This window comes from Anser anser (genome assembly GCF_964211835.1).
Source record: "Anser anser genome assembly, chromosome: 27".
NCBI lineage: Eukaryota > Metazoa > Chordata > Aves > Anseriformes > Anatidae > Anser > Anser anser.
Window position 1 is genome coordinate 4,170,240 of NC_139748.1, and position 21,838 is coordinate 4,192,077.

The following is a 21,838-nucleotide window of genomic DNA, read 5'->3' on the forward strand; positions in this document are numbered from 1 at the left end:
CCGGGGCTGCTGCCAGCTCCCGAAATGCACCGGGCAGGGGCTGTAACGCCCGGCCCTGGGGCACCCATGGGTGCCCGGAGCAGCCTGGCGGCGCCGCGCCCCACCCCAGGGCCACTTCCCCATCGCAGCCCAGCTGGAGGCAGCGGCAGGATGCGCCCCGTTTCCCCCCACCGTGACGATTCCCACGGCTGCGGGGATGGGACGCGCTGGCGGAGCAGCCCGTGCATCCCCACCCAGCCCTAATCCCGGGATCTCCCGGCCCCCGTGGCCTCCCCGAGCCCAGCCCATGCGGCGGCGGGGATGGAAAATCTCGCTAAGCATCGCTGAACGTCGCTAACCGCCGCGCCTGACTCACGCCGGCGTCACAGCTGGGAGGCTCGGCATGCATGGGATGCCGCCGAGGGCACACACGTGGCTCCTCCAAACCCACCTGGGAGCGCCTCCAGGGTCTATCCCCCACCCTCTAATTACTCCCGGTCTCATGGGGTAATGAGGTTGGGGTGGATTTTAATTTATCTGTATGGGCAGGAAGGGTTGCAAAGAGCAACAGGCACGCAGCGTGGCCAGCAGCTGACCGCTCCTCGCTGGGGCCACAGCAGGGTTTGGATGGGACCCCGTAGGGGGGCAGCAGGTGAGAAATTTGGGGTGGAGGCCACAAATTACAGCAGGAGGGCAAAGTGCCTGTGTAGTCGCTGCGGGGGAGGCACCGCAGCTCTGTACTTCTCCAGGCTAACAGGGACCCCAGGGTGAACCTCCCCACCTGGCCTCCACCTCTCTGCGGAGGCTTCTCCTACGATCCCACCACCATTCACCCATTTTCCTCCTTTTTAGGACCTAGATCTTTGGTTACTCCCCCCCCCCCCCCCAGCAGGACAGCAGGGTGCACGGGAGACCTCGGCAGAGCAGAAGCAAAGCTGCTTTTCGGCACAGCAGAGCCAGCCTCCCCAGGAAGAGGCCCCCCACGCCAGGCTCCTCGCTGCAGCCCCGCGGGCGGAGGCCGGGAAGGAGGCAGCGGCCCCGGAGCTGCCACGAGGAGCGCGGTGAGTCAGGGCGGTACTCGCCGACACAACTCGTCGCCCAGGGGACACCGGCGGGAGCCGCTCTGAGCGGTGACTCAGCCCCGCTGCGCGCTGCCGCCCCGCTCCCCTTCCCACCCCAGGATGCCCAGCAGCGGGGTCGGGGACGGGCTGGGCCCCCACGGGTGTGCGGTGGGCACGGGGAGAAAGGGGTCACCCCTTCTGCAGGACCCCCAAGGGGCTGGGGTCCACCAAGACTTCGTTGGGCAAAAGGCAAAGAGGAGACCCCCGTGTTGGAAAGACCCCTGCCAAAACCAGTGGTGCACGGGGAGATCCCACCCTATGAGGTGGAAGCCCCCAGGCTGCACGTCCTGCGCACGGGGAGATTCCCCCCTATGAGGATGAAGCCCCTACGTTGCACATCCTGCCCTAAAACCTGGCCAGGGCATCCCACCCGGCCATTATCGGGGCAGGGCGCAGCGCTGGGCTTGCAGCTCCCTTCTTCTGGGGCTTCCCTCGCTGGGCACCATCACACCCGCATCAGGCTCCCCATGGAGCACGGGGAGGCAAATGCAGCACGGCAGGAGCCGAGCAGTGCTTTGGGCTTTCACTTTTCCTAATAATATCCCAGCTCATAGGAAATAACCTCCTTCTGCTCTCTGGGCTCAATAAGACGGGGTTTGGGACAAGCCACAGGGGTCACCTCCAAAGCAACAGCCGTGTGCGGAGCAGGGGCTCAGGCCTGGAAGCAGGGACTGAATCGGGATCACGCGGCGTCCCTTCACTACTTGAGCTCCCAGACCAGGGCCTTTTGGGTTTGCTTCCCTCCCTGCCCCGCTCCCCTCCCGCCCCCAAAAGCGCGCTCACCTTTTGGCACGGCCAAGCGCATTGTTTTGCGGTCAGGACTTGGTATTTCCACCGGGACTCCCCCCCCTTCTCTAATGACATCCCGGGATTGTCTCCCCTTCCCGGTCCCGCTCACAGCTGGGAAACACGCTAACCCCAGCTCCCAGCCCCAGCGACAACAGCCTGCCAGGCTGCGGGGCCGTGGCGTGGCCACGTCCCCATCCCACATCCCCATCCCACACGCCCACTGTGGTGCTGGAAAAAAAGGGGTACGGGGGGAGAACCCCTTGAACACCATGGAGGGGGTGCACCCAAAGACACCCCAGGCTGGGAGCCTCAGCACCCGGCCCTGCTTCCATATAGGGGGCCCCACAAACGCCACCCCGGCAGACGGGGAGGAGAAGTGACGTCCTTCCACCCAAACTCCCCAAATAGCAGCCAGCGCCCCCAGGGGAGCACCAAACCGGCCACCACCGCTCAAACCTACGATGCTCAGGTGGACCCAAACCCAGGCTTCCAGCTCACACTGAAGAAGCCCTAAAATTACGGGGCTACGGGCACCTCCCCGTCCCCATCAGCGCCTTGGGGACGTGCTGCCTGTCCTTTGGCCGAGATGCCCCCACCACACACAAGGTCCCCGTGCCGCTGAGCGCTCTCCAACCTTTACAACCCCCTTCACCCGCATCCCATGCAGCGCTGCAAATTATGAAACAGAAGAAAGGCCAGCACCACGCTCGGGGCAGCAGCAGGGCTGGGAGACGAGCCCCGTACCCCTCACACGCCACCAGCCATCCTGTTTTCACCAGGAGGCATGGAACCACGTCCCCAAGACCCACAGAAGATGCCCGGCGCGACGGAACCGCGCTTTGAGCTCGGCCCTGAGCCTGACAGCTCCAGCCACGAGCTCCCCAACCCATCCCACCTCGCCGGCCGGCCGCTTACCTTCGACAGGCGACGTCTTCAGCCTCTTGCAGACGTTGTGCACGCCGCCGTAGGAGTCGTTCAGCCGGGCGACCGCCTCGGCGCTCCTCAGCTCCATGAGGTTCCTGAGCTCCGCCACGGAGCACCCAAAGTCCCCCTCATGGTTGCCTTCGGCGACCGAGTTCCCGGGGTGGTGGTCGGCCACGTTGTTCGTCATCTCGACCCGGCGGCAGCGGCGCCGCGGGGCGCCGGGACGCAGGGGCCGGCCACGAGGCTGCGGCTTTTTGGGGAGGGAGCTGGGGGCGGCCCCGCGGGGGTCCCTGGGGGCTGCCCGGGTGCAGCGGTGCCTCTAGCCGAGCCCTTCTCCTCCGGATGCAGGTGTAAACAGGATGCGCATGTTACCGCGGAGGCAACCTTAGCAACGCCCGGCGTGCATCTCCCGCGGCAGGAGGAGGGCTCCCTGGATACCACAGCAACTGGAGCTGTGAAAAAATAAAATAAATAAATAAATAAAAAAGGATGGGAAGAGGAGGAGGGGGTCGTCCGGGGGGCCCACGGCCGGACGCACGCAGCCCCTGCGGGATGGGTACGGGTAGGAAGAGGAGGCGGCACGGTTCGGAGGCGCACGGCAGCACCGCGGGCTCACCCGGCTCTGCTAAAGAAAAAAGCAAAAAAAAAAAAAAGCAGCTCTGCCCCAAAACCCCAAGGTTTGGCTTTTTTGGAGGAAAAAAAAAACCCCGGTGAAAGCTGAGCTCGGCCCAGCCCGCCGGGCAGGAAGGGCGGCCAGGTGGTTCTCCGCTCAGCCCACAGCTGGCCGGCCCCGAAAATGCTCCCATTGAGCTGGGTTTAAAAATACAGCTCGGCAGTGGAAAACAGCTGTTTCCGCCCCGCGGTCCTGGGGAGGCAGCGCCTGGTAACGGCGCTGGCAACAGGTAAGCAAAAGCATCCCAGGGCAGCCGACAGAAAGGGGCTCGCAGCACCCAGCAGGCTTTTGAGCGCCGAGAGATCTGTCAGGAAACCGCTAAAACCCGCAGGTTTCTCCGAAATAAAGAGGGTTTCGCGTTAATGGCACCTTCTCGGCTCTCCCTCTGTGCCCTGCTCGAGCTCTCGCCCCGCAGCCTGCAAGGAGCCAGATCCCTTAAAGCCCCCCAGCCGCTGCCAGCCCCACTGCAAGGGTGGGAGAACCCCCAAAATCTATGAGACCAGGCAGCGATGTGAGCATCCCCCTTCCCCAGGGCTGAGGGATCCCACAGCAGCACCAGGAGCAGGAGGAACGGTGCTGGTGGCCACCGGGGACACGGAGAGAGCTGGAGCACGGCAAGGACCAGGGGATCGAGGGCTCCCTCTGCCAAAGGCCCCCTCTGGCTCCGCTCCCCGGCTCGGCCTCCAGCACCGACCACCACCCTTTGCAAACCCACCAGCCTGGGCGGTTCCACACCAGACACCCCCAGTTCCAGCCCCAACGGTACCAGTTCAGCAACCCCTGAAACAGCAGGATCCCAAAAAAAAAGCAGCCCCCTCCCTGCCCCACGGCCTGGCCCCCCACACCGGTCCCTCTCCACCGGTAACGCCCGGGTGGCCACGGAGTTATCAGGAGGCAACAGGCACCAAGGGGCCCGCCACGGGAGGGTCCCATGCACCAGCAGGAGGTGGAAACGGGATGGGGATGCTGCCGTTCCCATACAGAGCCTTGGCTCTGCCCCCCGACCCCATAAAGCAGGGAGCGAGCTGGAGCAGCGGCATCCTTGGCCATGCCCAGCCCCGTCGCCCCGCGCAGCTCCTCGGGGAGCCGAGCTCCTCCGTCATTTAACGGCGTGAAAGCGCCCAGCGGTGGGAGGCAGGAGACGGCTGATGCAATTAAGCAGACTCCCGCTGATCAACAGAAAAAAAAAGATAATGCCCCCCCACCTCGGCGCACTAATTTTCCCCCACTTTCACAATCACTAACGTCTTCTGAAGGGAGCTGAGAGGCTACGAGAAAGGCGGCTAATTAATACTCTGACGGCCTAGCCCGTAATTACCCCCGAAGGAGCCACGGGGCACCCATCGCTACCTGCCCGGGGTGGCGGCGAGCTCCTGCCCGCTGCAGCACCAGCCCCGGGACTCGCTCCGGTGGTCAAGGAGAAAGCAGGGACCTGGCAGGGGGCGGCTCTTTGAGCACCCCCTGGCCCCAGAGCTTGGGGACGGAGCACGGTCCCACGTCCCAGACCCGTTCCTGGCCCATTTCTGCCCCGTCCTGCCGGCACAGGACAGGCTCCTGCACCCCCCTGGCTGGGCTGGGCAGGATCCGTCCCGGGAAGGATCAGTCCCAGGCAAGTGGAGAGCTGCGCTGAAGCTTCTCAAAGACCTAACACTAATGAGTGCCTAACGACTCCCGCAGCATTCAGCAGGCTGGCCGTAGCTCAGTAATTAGTTTCCCGAGCCTCCAGGCGCTGCAGAGGGAGACGGGCTCTCCGAAGTGGGGACAGCGAGGGAGGCAGAGGTTACGGGACGCTGGGCACCCCGCAGACACGTCCCACGGCAAGAAAACACAGGGTGGAGGTGGGAGGACGCAGCCAGGGAGCCCGAAGGAGCGGCCAGCGCTGCCGTGTCACCTCCCGGTGTCCCCACACAGACAAGGACCTCGGTGGTGGCAGCGGGAAGGAGGCGCTCCGGACGGGGACAACGGGGCACGGAGCGGAGGGAGCAGGCGGGGAGGAGGCAGCGGCTGCCAGGGAGCCGTGAAGCCGATGCAGTGCTGCAGACGAACCTGCCCAGAATAATAAACGGCTGCGTTACACCTCCGGCCCGGCCGGGGAGAGCGGCCACACGCCTGCGCCGGGGCCAGCACGGCCCTGGGTGCGCGCCGGCGTGACCGTCCCGCGCCGTGGTGGCCACCGGTGCGAGGGAAGGAGCCCGCCTGCCCCTAAACGCGGGGGGAGAGGAAGCAGGCTGCTCAGAGAGGGACAAGGATGTAGGGTTTGGACCCCATCCTGCAGGCACCAGCGCTGCGAGCAGCCCGGGCGGTGCTCCCAGCCCCCAAAAAAATCACAAAGCGCATCCACGGCACGATCCGCGGTGACGCTGCTCGCCTGCCGGGGGCTCACGGCTTCCCTCCCCAGGGAGAAAAAACCAAGCTGGAGTGAAAATCAGCCGGGCACGTCCTGCGTGACACCTCCAAAGCAAGCCCCGAGAGGGCTCGCTGCGACGCCTGCTCGGGCAGCTGTTGCAGGGCCGACGGAGAGCAGCAGGCACACGGGGACGCGCCTGCAAATCCGCTCGGGAACCCAAATTCCCCAGCACGAGCCCCGGGGCTGCCACGCCACGGGATGCCGCCGCGGGTCCCCTGCTCTCCTGGGACTCCACCATCAGCGCTCGCCGTGTCCCCGTGCTGCAGATTGAGGCGAATCCTCCCCGTTTTGGAGCGGGCAGACAGCGAGCCCAGCGCCGTGCACCTGGTAGCCAACCCAACCAAGCTCAGCTGCTGGCTTTTTTTTTTTTTTTTTTTAATTAAACCCACAAAGGATGGGGAAAATCTCCTCTGCGTTTTGCTCCAGAAAGCCCCAAACATCTCAACCCCATCGGGAGGAAAACCAAACCCATTTGCCTCCCCACCTACGCGGGGGTGAGCAGAGCCACAAACCCCAGCTCGGCCGGGCAGGATGAGGCCCCCCCGAGCAAACCTCGGCCCCTTTGATGGAGTTCCTGCCCCCCCCCAAGCACCTGCCCCGCTGCCCCAGCCCCGAGCCGTGCCACAGGGCCATCTCCTCCGCAGCTTTTGGCTGCTGGAGGTTGCCATGGCAAAGCCCACGGAAAGCTGTGCCAGGGATGCTGCTTGTGTTGCCAAATGGGGAGAAAAATATATATGTATAAAAAAAAATTAAAAAAAAGCATCCAGGGAGAGACTGAACTGCTCTCCCCAGCTCTGCTCCCACCATGCACGGACCCCATTGAGCCGAGGAGCTGCTGGAGAGGAGATAAATCAGTGGGGGGGGGGGGGCTCTGCTGGGCTGCAGCCCCTCGTGGTGGGGATGGAGCAAGAGCTTGGGGGGTGCGCTGGGAGCCCCGCACACGGGGACACGCAACGGGGACACTCAGCGGGCAGCTCCGCGCGACGCACCCTGCCTGCTTCCAACAGATCCAAAAGCCCAGGGCAGGAGCTGCTCTTGGCCAGCCCGGGGGGGGCTCGGGGAGGGCACAACCACCCCCCCCCCGGCGCTCTGCCCGACTCCCACCTCAGGGCCCCCCTGGCCAAAGCGCCGTGCCCAGGGTGAGCAGCAGCCCCCTGGGCATTTCTCTGCCCCCCCCCCCCAACATGCTTGGAGCAGCACCGCAGCCGCCCACCGCCGCCCACCCCGCACCGTCCCCGTTCCCCGCCCCCCAGAAGGAATTGGGGGGCCGGGGAGCCCCGGGGCAGGGGCGCGCGGCCCCTCCCCGCACACTCACCAAATCGCAATGTGCAGATGGCAGCGGCACGCTCGGCTCCGCTCCTCGTTCCCAGCAACACCCATGGGGAGCCTTCCCCTCACCCAGCGCCGCGCTTAACCCCTCCGGCACCGGACACCCACGAGGAAACCAAGGTGGCTCCGAGCACGTTAACTCCCCCCGGTGCACTACGACTCCTCGGGGGAGAGGTGCTCGGAAATCGCTGAGCTGGTTTGTGGCTGCAAACGGCACGCTCCGGGGGCACGGCGCACGGATCCCGAGGGGGTCAGCACAGCCCCCGGTGCGTCCTCCGGAGGATTCCCACCCTCGGGACCGAGCGATTCGGCCCAGGAGGACGAGAGGCAGGGTCAGGGCTGTCAGCAGGCAGCGAAGGTCATGGCGTGGGAACCTCAGCCCTCCGCCCTGATGCCACGGAAAGCGGCCGCGCACCGTGCGGTGGGGTGAGAGGAGCGGGTAAGGGAGCAGGGACACCCCCAAAACACCCCCAGACAGACCCCACCAGGCTCGCGCTCACCCATCGCCTGGGCGGCTCCATCTCTGCACCAGCACCCGTGCAACGAAGGAACAGGACCCCCTCCGAGCGCTCCTGCTCCCCAATCACGCCAGGATCGGGCCCTCCTTGCTCCTTCCCCTGATCTGGGGGTGCCCCAACATCCCCCCCCCTGCCACGGGGCACCCTCACGGGATGTCCCCTCCCTGCTGCCACCTCCCACCGCAGCATCCGCTTCCTTCGCCGCGGGCTGACGGAGCCCCAGGGGAGGGGACGGTGGCATTTGATGGCTGCGGGGCACCCACCAGCAGGAAACCCCCCCCCCCGGTGCCACCCAACCTGCAGCTGCCTGATGCGTGGGAGGCTGCAGGCACCCCGGGGTGCGCGCAGGGGGATGTCCCCGGCAGCTGGGGAAACGCAAGAGCCAAAAGGCAGGGGAGACCCGGGTGATTTGGGGAGACCCTGGCGATTTGGGGAGACCCCTTGTGCCCTTTGCACCGAGGGGGAGAAAGCTCCCAGCCTTCATCTTGTAGGAAGGGGGGGACCCGAGCACATCAAATTCCCCAATTCCCACGTGGAGCAGGCTCCCACGCAGCCACCACCCGTGCACCGGGCCGATGCCAAGTGTCCGGGTAGGGGACTTGGATGGGCCAGGGCTCACGTCCCCAAGAGCTGCCACCCCCGGGGGGCTCACACGCTCGTCCCCACAGGCAGCAAGCCACCAGCTGCTCCCCGCTTCCACGAAGCCCAGATCCCCTCTGGCTCCCAGCCCAGCCCAGGCAGAGCTGACCCCAACCCCATCCCCACCAAGACACCCACAAAACCACACAGATTTTGGGGGGGGGCGACAGAAAGGGCGCAGCGCCCGCCCCGCACAGCTGCCACGGGGGCACAAACCACGCGGCCGTGACCCCGGTGGATGCAGCAGCAGCATCGCACCCCAGCAGCCTCGCACCATCACGCATCCTCCTCCTCCGCCTCCCACAGGGCTGCAGGGACCGAAAAGCAGTGAGCTGGAGGGACGGGATGGTGGCTGAGCCATGAGGAAACACCAAGGGGAAGGAGAAGGGCGCAGGCGAGGGGCAGCGAGATGCAACCTGCTCCAGGAGCGCAGCCGCTTGGTGCATCCCCCCGCAGGGGGCACGAGCAGCTGCCAGCAGCCCACTAATTAAAGCTGCCGCTCACATTTGCTCCTATTTCACCTCCTGTTCACTCAGGTAGGAGAACTGGTTTGTTGCACGCCCAAGGCAGCAATCGCCTCTTGCAAAAGAAGCGGCGAAGAGGCAGGAGAGCACCGGACGCGCTGCGGCACCGCGGGACAAGCTCGGACGCAGCTCCCCCCCAAGCACAGCACCCCGAAATCCAAAATCCCAGCCCCGGAGCCGGCCCCGGGGTTCCCACACGGGGGATCCATGTGCCGAAGCCACCGGCGCGTGGCGGGAGCAGGAGCCTCTGCGCTGGGGGCTCAGGAATCTGCCCGCGCCCCCGGGCTTCCCCGCGCCACCGCGGGCAGAGGAATTTCAGGGGGGTGGAAAGAAAAAAAAAAGAAAAAAAAATCGGAGGGAGTCTCCAGGCGAGCTGTCAAGGGGAATGTTTCCATCTAAGGCCTTGGTATTTCTCTCCCGGCGCCTGCACTAAATCACACGGGCTCCTCTCATTATTCTTTTGTGCTTTACAAGGTAGCGCAGCCGTCGGGCAGGGGGAGGAATGCAGGAGGAGGCCCAAAGCGAGCCCCAGCCTCTGCTGCACACAAATACCTGGAGCCCCCCCAGGGTCGGGCGCCTTCGGAGGGTGCTGCAGCCCCGGGGGCATCTGAGAGAGGGACGGATGCTGGGGCTGGGGGCTGCGACATCGAAGCTGGTGGTGTCCAACCGTGCCGGGCTGGTGCGGAGCCCCAGCCTTCATCCCCTGCTCCTCCCTCCCGCTCAGCACCGGGAAACTGGTTCCTCCTGCCCCGGCATCGCAGGCACCACGTGCGGTGATAAGGCAGCAGCTGGCCAACTATTGGGCAACTTGAACTCGAGCTTTTTTTTTTTTTTTTTTTTTTTTTCATCCTCCCCTTCTCCTCCAAACCCGGTTGGATCCGTTGTGCAACTGCCCCGCGGCGAGGGGAGCGGGGCGGACAGCTCTGCCCCGCGCTGGCACCCCACAGCGCCTCCGCCACGCTCCGGCCCCGCCGCAGACCTGGCCCTGGGTTTTCGGCCGGTCGCCCCGCAGCCCCCAGCGAGCCCCCAGCACGGGGATGCTCGGAGGCCGGGCTCCCGAAGCACGGAGGCAGGGGACATCGCTCAGAAGCGGACGTCAGTGCCGGCCAGGCCGGAGGAGACACGCTCCGGAGGAGAGGGTGCAGGCCGCGAGGGTGGGATTAAAGCAGAAGGCTTGCAGAAAGCCCGACGGGGGGAGCCAGGAGCCCTTCCCTAAGGGACGGGGTGCTCCCTGCCCCGCAGCCGTTTGTAGGGGCAGGGGCAGCCCCAGACCCTGGCCCAACCACCAGGACCAGGCTCCTGGACCAGCTCCATCCCCGCTGTCCCCCCCCTTCACCCTGCTCCCCGCTGATACCCCTCAGATTTGGCCACCGGGTGCACATCCATCGCCACTCTGAGCCAGCCCGCGCCGAGTCCTGGGGGTGCCCCTTGGCCCCCCCACCCGGCCTGATTTGGGAACCTGCTGGGCTCCGACTGCCGCAGCCCCAGGAACCAGAGCTCCCCGTGGCTCCGACACATCTCATTCCCGGTAACAGCAGCCCTGCGTGCAGGAGGGGATTAATTATGGTCCGTTAACGAGCACGGCAACAGCCTGGAAGGAGCTAGACCTTACCCCATAAACAGGTGGGGAAACTGAGGCAGCGAGGTGCCGGGGGCAGCTGCAGCCCCCCGCCAGCCTCCAGCCGGGAGGAGATCCCGGCAGTCCCGACTCCCACCTTCCTGCACCCTCTTCAGGGAGAGGAGAAACAGCTCGGCTTAAAATAAAATAAAGTAGCAGGCAGGCACCGACCCACGGAGCACGAGGGCGTCTCGCAGGCAAAACAACACCCGGAGAAGCAGAGAGCGAGCGGCCGGGGCGCATGGGTACAGCCACGGTATTTTTAGCAGGATTACACAGGGAGAGGGGATTCCTACCCTGAACATCCCCGGGGGCTTAAAATAGGCCCCGCCACTTCCTCCAGCAGCAGCCGGGCGAAGCATCGGCCGTGTCTGCTGCCACCCGTGGGGTCGGTGAGCGCCCCACCGGCCCCATGCACCCCAGCACCCACACGGGACACCCCACGGCCAGGCTCTCCCTTGGGATGGGTTTGGTTTCCCTCCCTGCGTGCTGCGGGGGGGCCCTTCATCATCGGGGGGGTGGAAGGCTGAGCCCCCTGCCCCACCGCGGGGTGTCCCCGGGGAGCGATGCCAGCGGCGGGCACGCAGCACTAACCTCTCCGCCGGTGAGACGAGCCGCTTCCTTGGCGAAAAGAGAGAGCACGCGCAAAAAAATACAATAAACAGCGATAAAAAAAATCCCTCCTGTTCGCAGCAAGGGAAACTGAGGCAGGGGGCGCAGAGCTTGTTTGGCACCACGGAGCAAGCAAGCGGCTTGATGCCCGGGGTCTCCCCAAAGCGTGGGTGCACCCCAGCAGAAGGGAACCCTAACGAGCCCGGCCACCCTAGTGCTGGAGGGCAGCAGGGACGGCTCCGGGGGCACGTCCCCAAGCTGGGTGCCCGACGCCAAGGCCAGCAGCAGGGACACAGCCGAGGGGACACTGCTGCAACGGGCTGGGGACAGGGTGGCCGTCCCCACTGCTCCCGACGGTGTCGGCTCCGGCTCACATCACGGGTAACTTCTCCCACCCGTGCTCGCGGGTTTCCCCCGCGCTGCGCCACCGGGACGTCCGGGCTTCTCCATTCGGAGCTCCAAACAAACAGCGGGGATTTGGGGAGGATAAAAGGGAAAGGTAAGCAACCAGGCTGGGGGGCTGCGAGCCCCCCTCCTCGCCCCAAAAGGGTTAAAAAAGCAACGCCGGCAGAAGCGTGCCTGCGATAGGAAAAACACCCGCGCTCCCAGGGCGAGCGCGCCGGCTGCTCGCCGCTTCCCTTCCCGACATGCCCCGCTCCTGGGAAAGTGTAGGCTGTTTTCCATATATAACTGCAAACTGTTCCATGCAGTAAGAAGTCTAATTAAAGGGAGGGAGGGAGAGAGGGAGCGACGCAGAAGACCAAAAGGCAATATTTATACGAGGGAAGAAAGCCCTGCATCCCCGGCACCAAATTAGACCCTCGCCGAGCGAAGCCCGTGATATCATCAGGAGATCAAATCTGGGCAGAGCGGCGGCTTTGCAGAAGAGGCAAATCAGAGCCTGGAAAATATGTACCAATAAATAAGAGAGGAGAGCCAGATGGGCCAAGAGAGCACGGGGAGGGGCAGGGGAAGGAATAGCTAATCCGAGCCAGTTGCTCAGGATAATGCAAAATATCGCGGGAGCGTGCGCGCACGCCCCGGCCCCACCAGGCTCCCCCACGGCCCGGGGCTGGAGAAGCAGCTATTTAAGCAAATAGCAGGAATCCGCTTTAAAAAAAATGAAAAGTAATAAAGCCCTAAATGAGGGAATGGGGAGGGAAATGGCAGCGAGGAGAGGGGCTCGCTGGCATGGTGCCGGAGCCGAACAGCGGGGTTGGGACGGAGAGGCTGGGGGCAAGGGGGCACCCACCCCACGCACGGGGTGAGCCACGCAGCACCCAGCCGTCACCCCACTGCTGCCCCCCGGATCTCCCATAGCCAAAATCCCAGCCCTCAATGCCTCGGGGCACCCCCTCGTCCTGCACCTCCATTGCAGGGGGGGTGTGGGGAGAGCACTCGGGGCCGAGTAGGGAAAGCGCACGCCAGGTCTGTTCTTCAAAGCCTCTTTGTTAGAGCTGCACTTCCCACAAGTGCCAGCCACTGCCCCAAGGTAATCCACAGGCAGCTAACACATTCCCCGAGTTATTAGGTCCTCTGCCTACGCTAGGTGTCAATGCATCTGAAAACCGTTAGCGTGCTTTCATTAAAGCGCCGATAGATTTAAGAGTCGCCCTGCCGAGGCTGAGCCCTCGCGGAGAGGCTCACGCCGGGCTGCGCTGCTCTGCGCCAGCCCCAAAATCACCGATGGGTGCTGGCAGCTGGGGGCAGCCCCCCCTCGGTGTCCCCGAACTGGACAGGACCCATGGCCCCGTCCCCCAACACACGCCCTTGTGCCCGGCCCCATCGTGACCCAGCGCCCTCCTTGCGCTGCGCCCCAAGCCCCCCATGCTCCCTCCTGCTGTGCTTTGGGCACTGCCCCAGCAGCTCCCAGTTGCACCAGTAACCCAGAGGCACTGGGATAGCTCTGTCCTCAAGGGCCAGCATGAAGTTGCCGGCGAGGCTCCTGCTGCCCACGGTTGTCCCCCCAGCTTGAGGGCGCCTCCCAGCCCCGCTGGCACTCACCCACCTCCCAGATTTTGTCACCGCGTGCACGCACCTTTCGTGCCCACAAACTGCACCCTGCAGTGATGGAAACCTGCAGCTCACACCACTAAAACCCTGCCGTCAACCCACAGCAACACCAAGAAACAACCAGCTTGGGGCAGCTCCGCTTGGGGCAGCGACCCTCGCAGCAGCTGAGCCAGGCGCGATGCTCAGGGCACCCCCTTGCCACGGACACCCCATTAAATGGGGGTGCAGCACCCCAAGCCCCCCGTTGAGCCGTGCCCCAGCTAGCACAGCCCCAGCCGCCCTAAAATGGCCGAGCAGCGCTCCCTGCCCCCCGAACAAACTGCCCCTGAGCCACGAGGTCGCCCGAGGTGACAGCGGGACAGTCACCGCTTCGCGCTCACGGGACCCGCGGGCAGCGCGGCTCCGGCAGCCCCCGCCTAGCAGAGGCGCGGTGCAGGTGGGTATCGAAGCTCCGGCACTAATCTGGGGATAATAGCGGCTTTAGCAGCGATCGGGCAGGAGATTACGGCAGCGATCGGGGCGTTCTGCTGCCAGAGGATCTGCCCGGAATAAAGCGAGCGGACGGCGCTGAGCCGGCTGCTGGCTCCCCGCTCGCTGCCACTGAGCCAAGGGGCACGGCACCGGGGTGGGAGAGGATTCCTCGTCCTGCCCATCGACCTCCTGCTGCAGGGCAGAGAGAGGTTTGGGGAAGCCCTGCCCTCTCCTCCGGGTCCCTGCTTCCCAAAGCCATCCCTCGAGCGGGGCAGGACCGCAGCAAGGCTCCTGCGCACGCCGCAGGGCTGGGAAAACAGCGAGGCTGCAGGCAGCTGCGGCCAGAGGAGCGGCAGGAGGAAGGGAGGATCCCTCATTGTCCTTTCCAAAGGGAAAAGGGACAGTCCCCCGAGCAGGGTGCCAGGCAGGGCAGGAAACACCGCAAGCCTCCAGGCGGCATCTGCCCGGGGAGGGCAGCAGAGACCCCGCACGCGCCCCCCCCCCCCGCGCCGCAGGAGCGCGAGCTGCAGCGTCTTGCACGGATTTGATGCATTTCACGTTCAACTGCAGGAGCGAGAGGATTCCCCCGGCCGCTGCCCTGCAGAGAAACATGCAGATGCTGCAGGGAAGAGAAAAACAAGGAAACGCCGCCTGCTCCACCCCGGGCAGGCAGATAAACGCGGCGCAGGACGTCAGCGCGAGGTGAAGCCTGGCGCACGGCAGCCGAGCGCGTCTGCAGATGGCAGGCATGGACGGGGAGAGATGGGAGGAGAGGAAAAAACAACGCCAAGAAGGGACGCAATGAATTAAACGAGATTAAAGGCAGCAGGACAGGAGATAGCACTACAGCCTCAACACCAGAGAACCCAGCGATGAGCGGAGGCAGAACGCGACGCTGAAGGATTTGGGCTCACCAGAGCCCAGCCCACAGCGGCACCCAGCCCTCGAGCACCCACCAGGTACCCGAGCAGCCACCTCTCCACCACCCCGGATGAGCCTCCCCGAAAAATGCACCTGCAGAGCACGGCTCCAGCCTCCTTCCCCGGCAGGCAACGCAGCCTCTCCTCCGGGAGCCGCGCTCGGCTGCGTTTTGGCACCCGGCACACACCCGAGCAATTCCAGCCGCCCATGGGAAGAGCAGCCCGCAGAGTCAACCCCCTGCGGAGCAGAACGGCGCTCCCGGGGCTGGTCCTCGGGGGCACAGCGCATCCCCCGGGGACGCAGGAGCAGGTAGCGGGATGAGGTTAGGTTTCCCCCCAGGGAAGGCGAATTTCTCCTTCCCCAAGGAGCTCGCTCGGGGAGGCGCGCAGCACGATGCTCTCCAAGAAGGAAACTGCCCGAGCACTCAGCAGTTCCGGCCCTTTTTGGTTTTGGAGAGTCCATTTGGGGTCAGCTCCGCAAGCAATTCGTCACTTGGGAAATAGCCCCGCTTCACCCCTCCTCCCTCAAATAAAACTCAAAAGACATCGTTTAGCCGAGCCTGGACGACTAAAAATAGCCGGCACTAGTCACCCTGGAAAACGCGGGCTGGGCACTTTCACACTTTTGCAGCACGGCCGGGGGGACAAGGGTGTTTCGGGTCACGGGAGGGGTCCCCGCGGTGTCACCGGCTCGGGGAGCAGCCCGGCCCCGCAGCGCCCCGCGGCTCCCGGCCCCTGCGCTTTCCCCAGGCGGCGTCGGGCAGGATGCGGTGACTCAGAGCCACGTCTGCACGAGGACACCCAGGAAAGAGGAGCCGCGCTTTCAGTTTTTCCACAGCCAAGCCGGGTTTACGGTCCCAGCTCCCCGCAGCTGATTCACTCCCCCCCCCCCCGCCCCGTTTCCCCAGTGCCCCCGGGCAGAGGCAGCCAGGTCTCTCCGCCCGGACGCGGGATAAATCCCGGCGCTGAGTAACGCGTACCAGCGGGCTGCTGCTGCAGCTTTCCTCCTCTTCTGCAGCAGCAGGACCGGCACGAGCGACGTGACCCTCGCCAGGCACAGCCCTGCCTTCCCGCAGCCCTCCTGCGGCTCCTCCAATGCCAGCCGGGTGCTACCGATCAGGATATTTCACCCCATATTTTCTCGTTGCGGGTGCTCACAGGGTTTTTCCAAAGAAATGTGTGGCTCCTCCCGGGTGGGTGCACCCAGTACCGGGAGCTTCCCGGACAGCCCCTGCCCCAAACGGCACCACCAGCACATCACACCCGGATCCGTCCCCCTCCCGCGTCACCCCGAGCTCAGCTATCACAGCAAACCTCACGGCTGGGGCTTCCAAAGGGAGCCGAGGCAGACGCTGCCCGGAGGCCTGAGCCATCTTCTCGCGTGTCCTCGCGTCCCTCGGCTGCCCGCGGCGGTGGCAGCCTGACGGATGGCACGCGGACGTGAGCGGCGTTGCCACCGCCGGGTAAAAAGCATCCGCACGGCGCAGCCCGAGCTCTGCCCGGAGCAGCTGAGCGCTTCACTAACCCGGGGTTGCTTTTAAGTCTCTTGCAAGAAGGTGGGAAGGAAGAGAGAAAAAGCCGGAGCGCCGAGCCGCTAAGTACCCGGGACGGCCGGGGCGAGAGACGGAGCATCGGCACCTCTGAGCTCGGTGACTCGCGGGAATAAGCAGGGAGAAGGTGAAAAAAGCTGCACGAGAGGGAGGGCGAACACCACGGCCGGGGAAAGCAAGGGGACAACGGAGCCCGAGCTGCCCAGTGGGGTCCTGAATTAGCATCTTAGGAAGCGGCGCTCCAAATCGGCCGCCTTCTGCCCGAAATCTGAGCCTGGACCTGAAAACCCGAGCGGGGGATCCGCAGCTCAAAGAGCAAAGGTCGCGGCGAGCCCCGGCCAGACCCCGCAAGCACCCGGCGGGGCCGAGCTCTCAGCAGCCCCCCCGGGCCGAGCAACCTCGGCGCCGCGAGCTTATTTTTAGCCTGGGGAGCGCAGGAGCCGCGAGCGGTGCTTTCGGTTCCCAGCCCCGGCCAAGGGGGAGGCTCTGGGGCTGTCACCGCTGGAGCAACCGCCTCGGGTCTCAGCCCTCCCCACCGCCCCCCCCGTCACCAGACACAGCCCCCGGCCAGCATCGGCACGGAGCGGAGCGATGCTCCCCAGCACCAAGCCTTCCTCCTCTGCGTGGGGAGGAGGAGGAGGATGCTGGGGTCAGGACCCCGCGGCACAAGGCTCCGGCTTATTCCCAGCTCCCTACGGGACGGCGCCGCGCCGGGCAGGGCTGACCTTTGCGCACCCGAGACAAAGAGGAGCCGGCAGCGGCCTCGACGGCGGAGGAGTCGGGGGGACGCAGGGTGCAGCCCCCCCCGGCCGCCGGGACGGGGGCAGCGGCAGGCCCAGCACGGGGCCCCGGGAAGCGCCGCGCTCGGCTCCCGTCGGCAAGCGGGAGGGATCGGGATCGGATTCCTCCCTCCCCATCCCCTGCCGGCCAAACTCTTCCGGGTAGGGCTCCGACGCGCTGCCCAGGCACCCCAGCGGCTCGCTGCGTCCAGCAGACCCCGATTGCTTTGGCAGGGGGGAAAATACACATTAATTGCATTTAAAAAAATAAAAAGGATAGAGATTTGCATGCCAACAACACTGCGGTCGCAGCCTGGGGACGCCGGAGCACCCGGGTCCTTTGGCTTTTGGTGCCCGGCTGCCGACTCATCCCTGCCACGGAAGCCAAAGTTTCCCCGTCGGCACAAAGAAGCACGGACAGGCGGCCAAATCCTGCACTCGGCCTCCACCGCCCTGCCGAGGGGTCCCCACATACCCCAGCCTGTGCGGGGGGCACGGGGGCTGCAGACAGGACAGGCCCCCCATGGGGGCAGCCTGGAAGCGCTCCGTGGCCCCGCACGCCCGTGCCAGGGTCCCCCAGGTCCCTGTCCCCGTGCCGGGGTGGCCGTGCCGGAGCACCTCCGTGGCACGGGCAGAGATGCTCCTGCCCAGGACACCCCGCACCCCAACGCCCAGCCCCACACCTCGGCTCCCCCAGGTAAAACCGAGAGCCAGAAGCTCCCAGGCAGGAGGGCACCTCACTCAGCTGTTACTCACGGGGAGCCCTCGGAGGATCGAGGTTGCTTAATTAGCGCTTTAAAGAGTCCCCATCCCGGCGAGTGACACACCAGCCGCTCGTCATGCGCTCCGCATGTCTCCTGCCTTCGCTTTCTTCCTTTCCCTACCCAGGGTTAGCTTTTATTTTTTTTTTTCCCCTCCCCTTTTCTAACGAACAAATCGAGGGGCAGGATTTATAAGTCCACGGAAACTCTATTATCCCTCCGCACTAAAGCCAAAAGCGACTAATTAAAACATCAAAGTCGTACGTTTCATTAGCTGAGGCTCGGAAAGCCCTGGCGGGGAGCAGGGAGCGGGGCTCCCACGGCTGCACCGTGAACCTGCACCCCGGGACGTGAGCGGGGCAGGGAGGACAGGGTGCCACCACCCACGTGTCCCCCCCCAGCCGGTCACTGCGGTCCCCCCCTCATTGTAGCAGGGAGGGTTTTGCACAGAGGGAGGATTTTTCCCCAGGGAGGCCATGGAGAGGAGCCCCTTCCCCTCCCACTGTGCCCAGAGCTGGGACCTGCCTCCCCCAGGAGCACCTCCAGCACCACGGGATGGGTCCTTGGTCCCTCCGTGGCCACGGCACGAGGCCAACAGGGACGGGCTCGATTCCCCAGCTCACCCAGGCCGATTTCTTTCCTCTTCCACCGGTCCTCCACCCGTGCGACAGCAACGCCACCGCCGCCTCCATCCACCTCCCCCAGCCACCAGGCAGCCGCCTCCCGGCCTCACGCCGCGTCCCCGAGCCCGCTCGGCTCCCATCCCAGCGGCCTCCGATGAGAGAGACAGAGGGATCTGGGGACGCCGGAGGAGGTGGCACCTCTCGGGGCACGCGGTGGCCATCCCTCCGGACCCGCAGCCCACCGAGGCACCGCGGCGTCCCCCGGCTCGGAGAGCAGCGGTGATTTGCCGAGCGCGGCGCAGCCTGCCCCCGCCGGGGAGGGGCCCGGGAGCCCCGGGGAGGGGGGGGGGGAGCAGAAGGTAGATAAGGGGAGCAAGATAAAGGGAGCAGCAGATAAGGGGAGCAGCCGGTAGATAAGGGGAGCGGGAGATAAGGGGAACCGCTGCTCGCCCTAGAGCCGCCGCTCGGCGCCGGGCTCCTCGCGCCCCCCAGATCCCCGCAGGCTCCTTTCCTGGAGCTGCAACGGGGGCTGTGGGTAAACTCACGGCCTAGCGAGGATAAATACCTATATATTTTATTTATGTATATATATATATATGTATAAATACAAGGAGGTGAGCAGGGAGCATGCAGGGAACCCGCAGCCACGGTGCGGGCAGGGAAGGTGCCGGCAGCTCCTGAGGGCAGCCAGGGAAGGCCCTGGGGAAGGGGGAAACTCCGTGCGCGGCTCCACCCCGGTGCTTTCTGCTGCACAACAATGGCGTGGAGGAGCAGCAGTCCCTCCCTGCTGTTACTCACCCTGCCCAGGACCTGCGGTTGCCCCGCGGCCGCTCCCAGCGCCGGGTGCCAGCTCCGTGGGCACGGCGCAGGGCAGGACGCGCGGCTCGGCGCCGGCGAGCACGGGGATCCCCGGCACTGCAGGAGCCAGACCCACGGCACGGCACGCCAGCCAGCGCAGGGAATTCCCTCCGTCACCGTCTCAACCAAAAAAAAAAAATACCGAAAAAAAAAAAAAAGGCAACCACACCACCCCGTGCCCTCTCAAGTCTCTACCTGCAGCTCCGGCAGCATCGCCCCAGCGAGCTCGGCTCCCTGGGGAAGGCGCCAGCACCGTGCTGGGGTCCCGAAGGCGTCCCCTGTGCAGCACCCACGGCCCTGCTGCGGGCGAGGGTGGGTCACGAAAGGAGCCCGAGCCCTGAGGGGCTGGGCACGGCACTGGGCACGGCGCTCCGGGACCGCTGGAGGAATGGGGAAGCTCTGCGTGGCCGCTCCGGTGCCCTGCCCAGGCGAACGCAGCGGGCACGGGCACCTCCTCCATCACGGCGGTGCTGCGCCGGCTTCGGCACGGGGCAGGGAAACGACAGATCTGAGAGCAGAGTCAACGGCTGCGGGGAAGCAAAGGGCACGCGGCTTTTGGGAGGCCTCCAGGACCCCCCCCCCAGCTCTCTCCATTCATCCCCGGAGAGCTCGACCTGTGGCCAGGGGGGACACCTTGCAGCCACCAAAGCCACCCTGAGGGGACTGGGGGGGCAATTCCTAGGGCCGGGCACCCAGGGGCTGCCCGCAGGACGAAGCCCTGCGGCAGGGTGGGACCGGAGGGACGCGGGGGGGGTCCGCTCCTCCCGCTCCCCACGAAATAATTCGGGTGCGTTTCGGCGCTCGGGGAAGCGAAAGATTGAGGTCGAGGGCACCGTCTGGAGCCACGCAGCCAGCACGAGCCCGGCGTGCCACGGAGGAGCGCAGCAGCATCGCAGCCGCGCGGGGTGGGGACCCGGAGCGGTGCCCCCCAGCACCCCCAGCCCCCCCACCTCCGCCCCGCCGGGCGCAAACAGGCTGCGTGGCTTTGAGGTTTGCAAACCGAGCCCCCACCCAAGCTCAGGTCTCCAGAGATAAGAGGACAATAACCTATTGTCCCTCCTCCCGCGCCCTTCCCAGCACCCAGCTCGCCTCTGGCGATGCGGGGGGGGGGGGGCACCCAGCCCCACACCGGCACCCCGGGACCCCCAAACCCCGGTGGGTCGTGCCCGGGGGGTGCCGTGCGCCCACGGGGGATGCTCGGGGTGCTGGTGGACACCGGGGGTGACGGAGCACTGCGGATCCAGGACCTCGCTGCAGAAAGCTGGAGGCAGGGGCAGGAGCCAGAGCTGCTGGCCACGGGGGCCACAGCCTCACCGCTTTTCGGTTTTCCCCTATTTCCCCCATTTTTCTCTGCCCCCCCCCAGTCCTGCTGTAGATGCGATCAGCTGCCTTGGGCAAGCTGCGAGCAGCCCCCAAGGGAAAGGGATTTATTTTTTTTTTTTAAGGGGGGGGGGGACACACGAGACGACAGCCCCCCCTGCACCGTCCTTGGGCTGCCGCAAGGCGCTGCCCCCCCCCCCCCCCCCCCCCGCCCTGCGCTGCCTCTGCCCATCCCTCCGGCCCCGCTGCCAGGCTGCGGCGTGCCCGGGGCTGGAGGCAGCGGCCGCATCCTGCCCCCCCCTCCTCCTGCCTGCAACCCCCCCCCCCGGCCCCGTGTCCCCCCCCCCAGCACCTCCACACGGCCACAGGCGGGACCGGCAGCCCACACCCCCCCCCCCCCCGTAACCGCGACCCCCCCAAAAAAAGGGGCGAGCAACAAGTTGCAGGACGCAGGCAGTGCTCCTTCCCCCCCCCCCAAAATAACAGGGTGTACCCCCCCCATTAACACCCTCACCCCTGCCCAAAGACCCCCCCCAGAGACCTTCACCCCCCCCCAAAGACCCCCCCCACAAAGGACCCCCCCCACTTGGGGTCGCGCAGCGCCGAGCCTGGGGGATGCGCATCGCCCCCCGGGGGGGGGGGGGAGAAGGGACCAAGACCCAGCACAGCCCCCCCCCACAGCCCACAGCCCCCCCCCCCCCATTTTAGCCCCCCCATCCCACCTGCTGCGCTGCCGGCCCCGCTCCGTCCCTTTTCCTCCTGGGGCCAGCAGCAGCTGCAGGGCTGGAGGGGGGGGGGGGTCCCCTCCTCCTACCGGGGGGGGGCAGCTGCTTCGACCCCCCCCCTCCTCCACGTTTACCCGGCTCGGCACGGCCCCGCCGCATGCAACCGGGACAACCCCCCCAAAAAAAAATACCCCCCCCCCCCCCCAAAAAAAAACCAAACCAAAACTCACCGGCTCGGCGCCCAGCCCCGGCTACCGGCGGAGCCCCCCCGGGAGGCCATGGGAGGAGGAAGAGGAGGAGGAGGAGGAGGAGGAGGAGGAGGGCGGCGGCGAGCTCCGGAGCTAGCGGGAGAAACTGCTTGTCATGGCAACCCGCGGCGAGCCGAGCCGAGCCGAGCCGAGCCGGGCTGGCCCCAGCCCGCCGGGGGAGGGGCCCTCTTAAGGTGGCGGCCCGCCCCGCCGCCGCTTAAGGGGGACGGGGAGGGGCACGAGGGGTCCTCGCCCACACCCCCCCCCACCCTCCCCCCACCTCCAAGACCCCTCCGTGCAAACACCCCCCCGGGGGGGGGGGGGGCGGTTGCGATGCGCAGCCCCCCCCCGCCCAGCGCCGTGGACCCCCCCCCACCACCACCATCGTCGTTGGGGTGTGGGTGCCCCCCGGCTTTGGGCTGTGCTGATATGCCCCC

General features: G+C 66.0%; 1 protein-coding gene across 7 annotated transcripts in view; it reads right to left on the reverse strand.

Annotated features, from left to right (window-relative positions):
• The window catches only part of ATP2B4 (ATPase plasma membrane Ca2+ transporting 4), a 45,093-nt gene extending 23,506 nt beyond the window's left edge, over nt 1–21,587 (reverse strand). For 2 of the 7 annotated variants that reach the window (XM_083812634.1, XM_083812636.1), the window contains exons 1-2: nt 21,384–21,587; nt 2,805–3,265 (exon numbers count right to left, since the gene is read on the reverse strand). In XM_083812634.1, coding sequence (XP_083668760.1) covers nt 2,805–3,000 — 196 coding nt within the window. In that variant the 5' untranslated portion in view covers nt 3,001–3,265; nt 21,384–21,587. Of the gene's footprint in view, nt 1–2,804; nt 3,266–16,812; nt 17,094–17,622; nt 17,761–21,383 lie in introns of those variants that run through there. The other 5 variants (XM_083812633.1, XM_083812637.1, XM_083812631.1 and 2 more) reach the window with 4 other exon arrangements.
• Between the last annotated feature and the right edge of the window lie 251 nt (nt 21,588–21,838).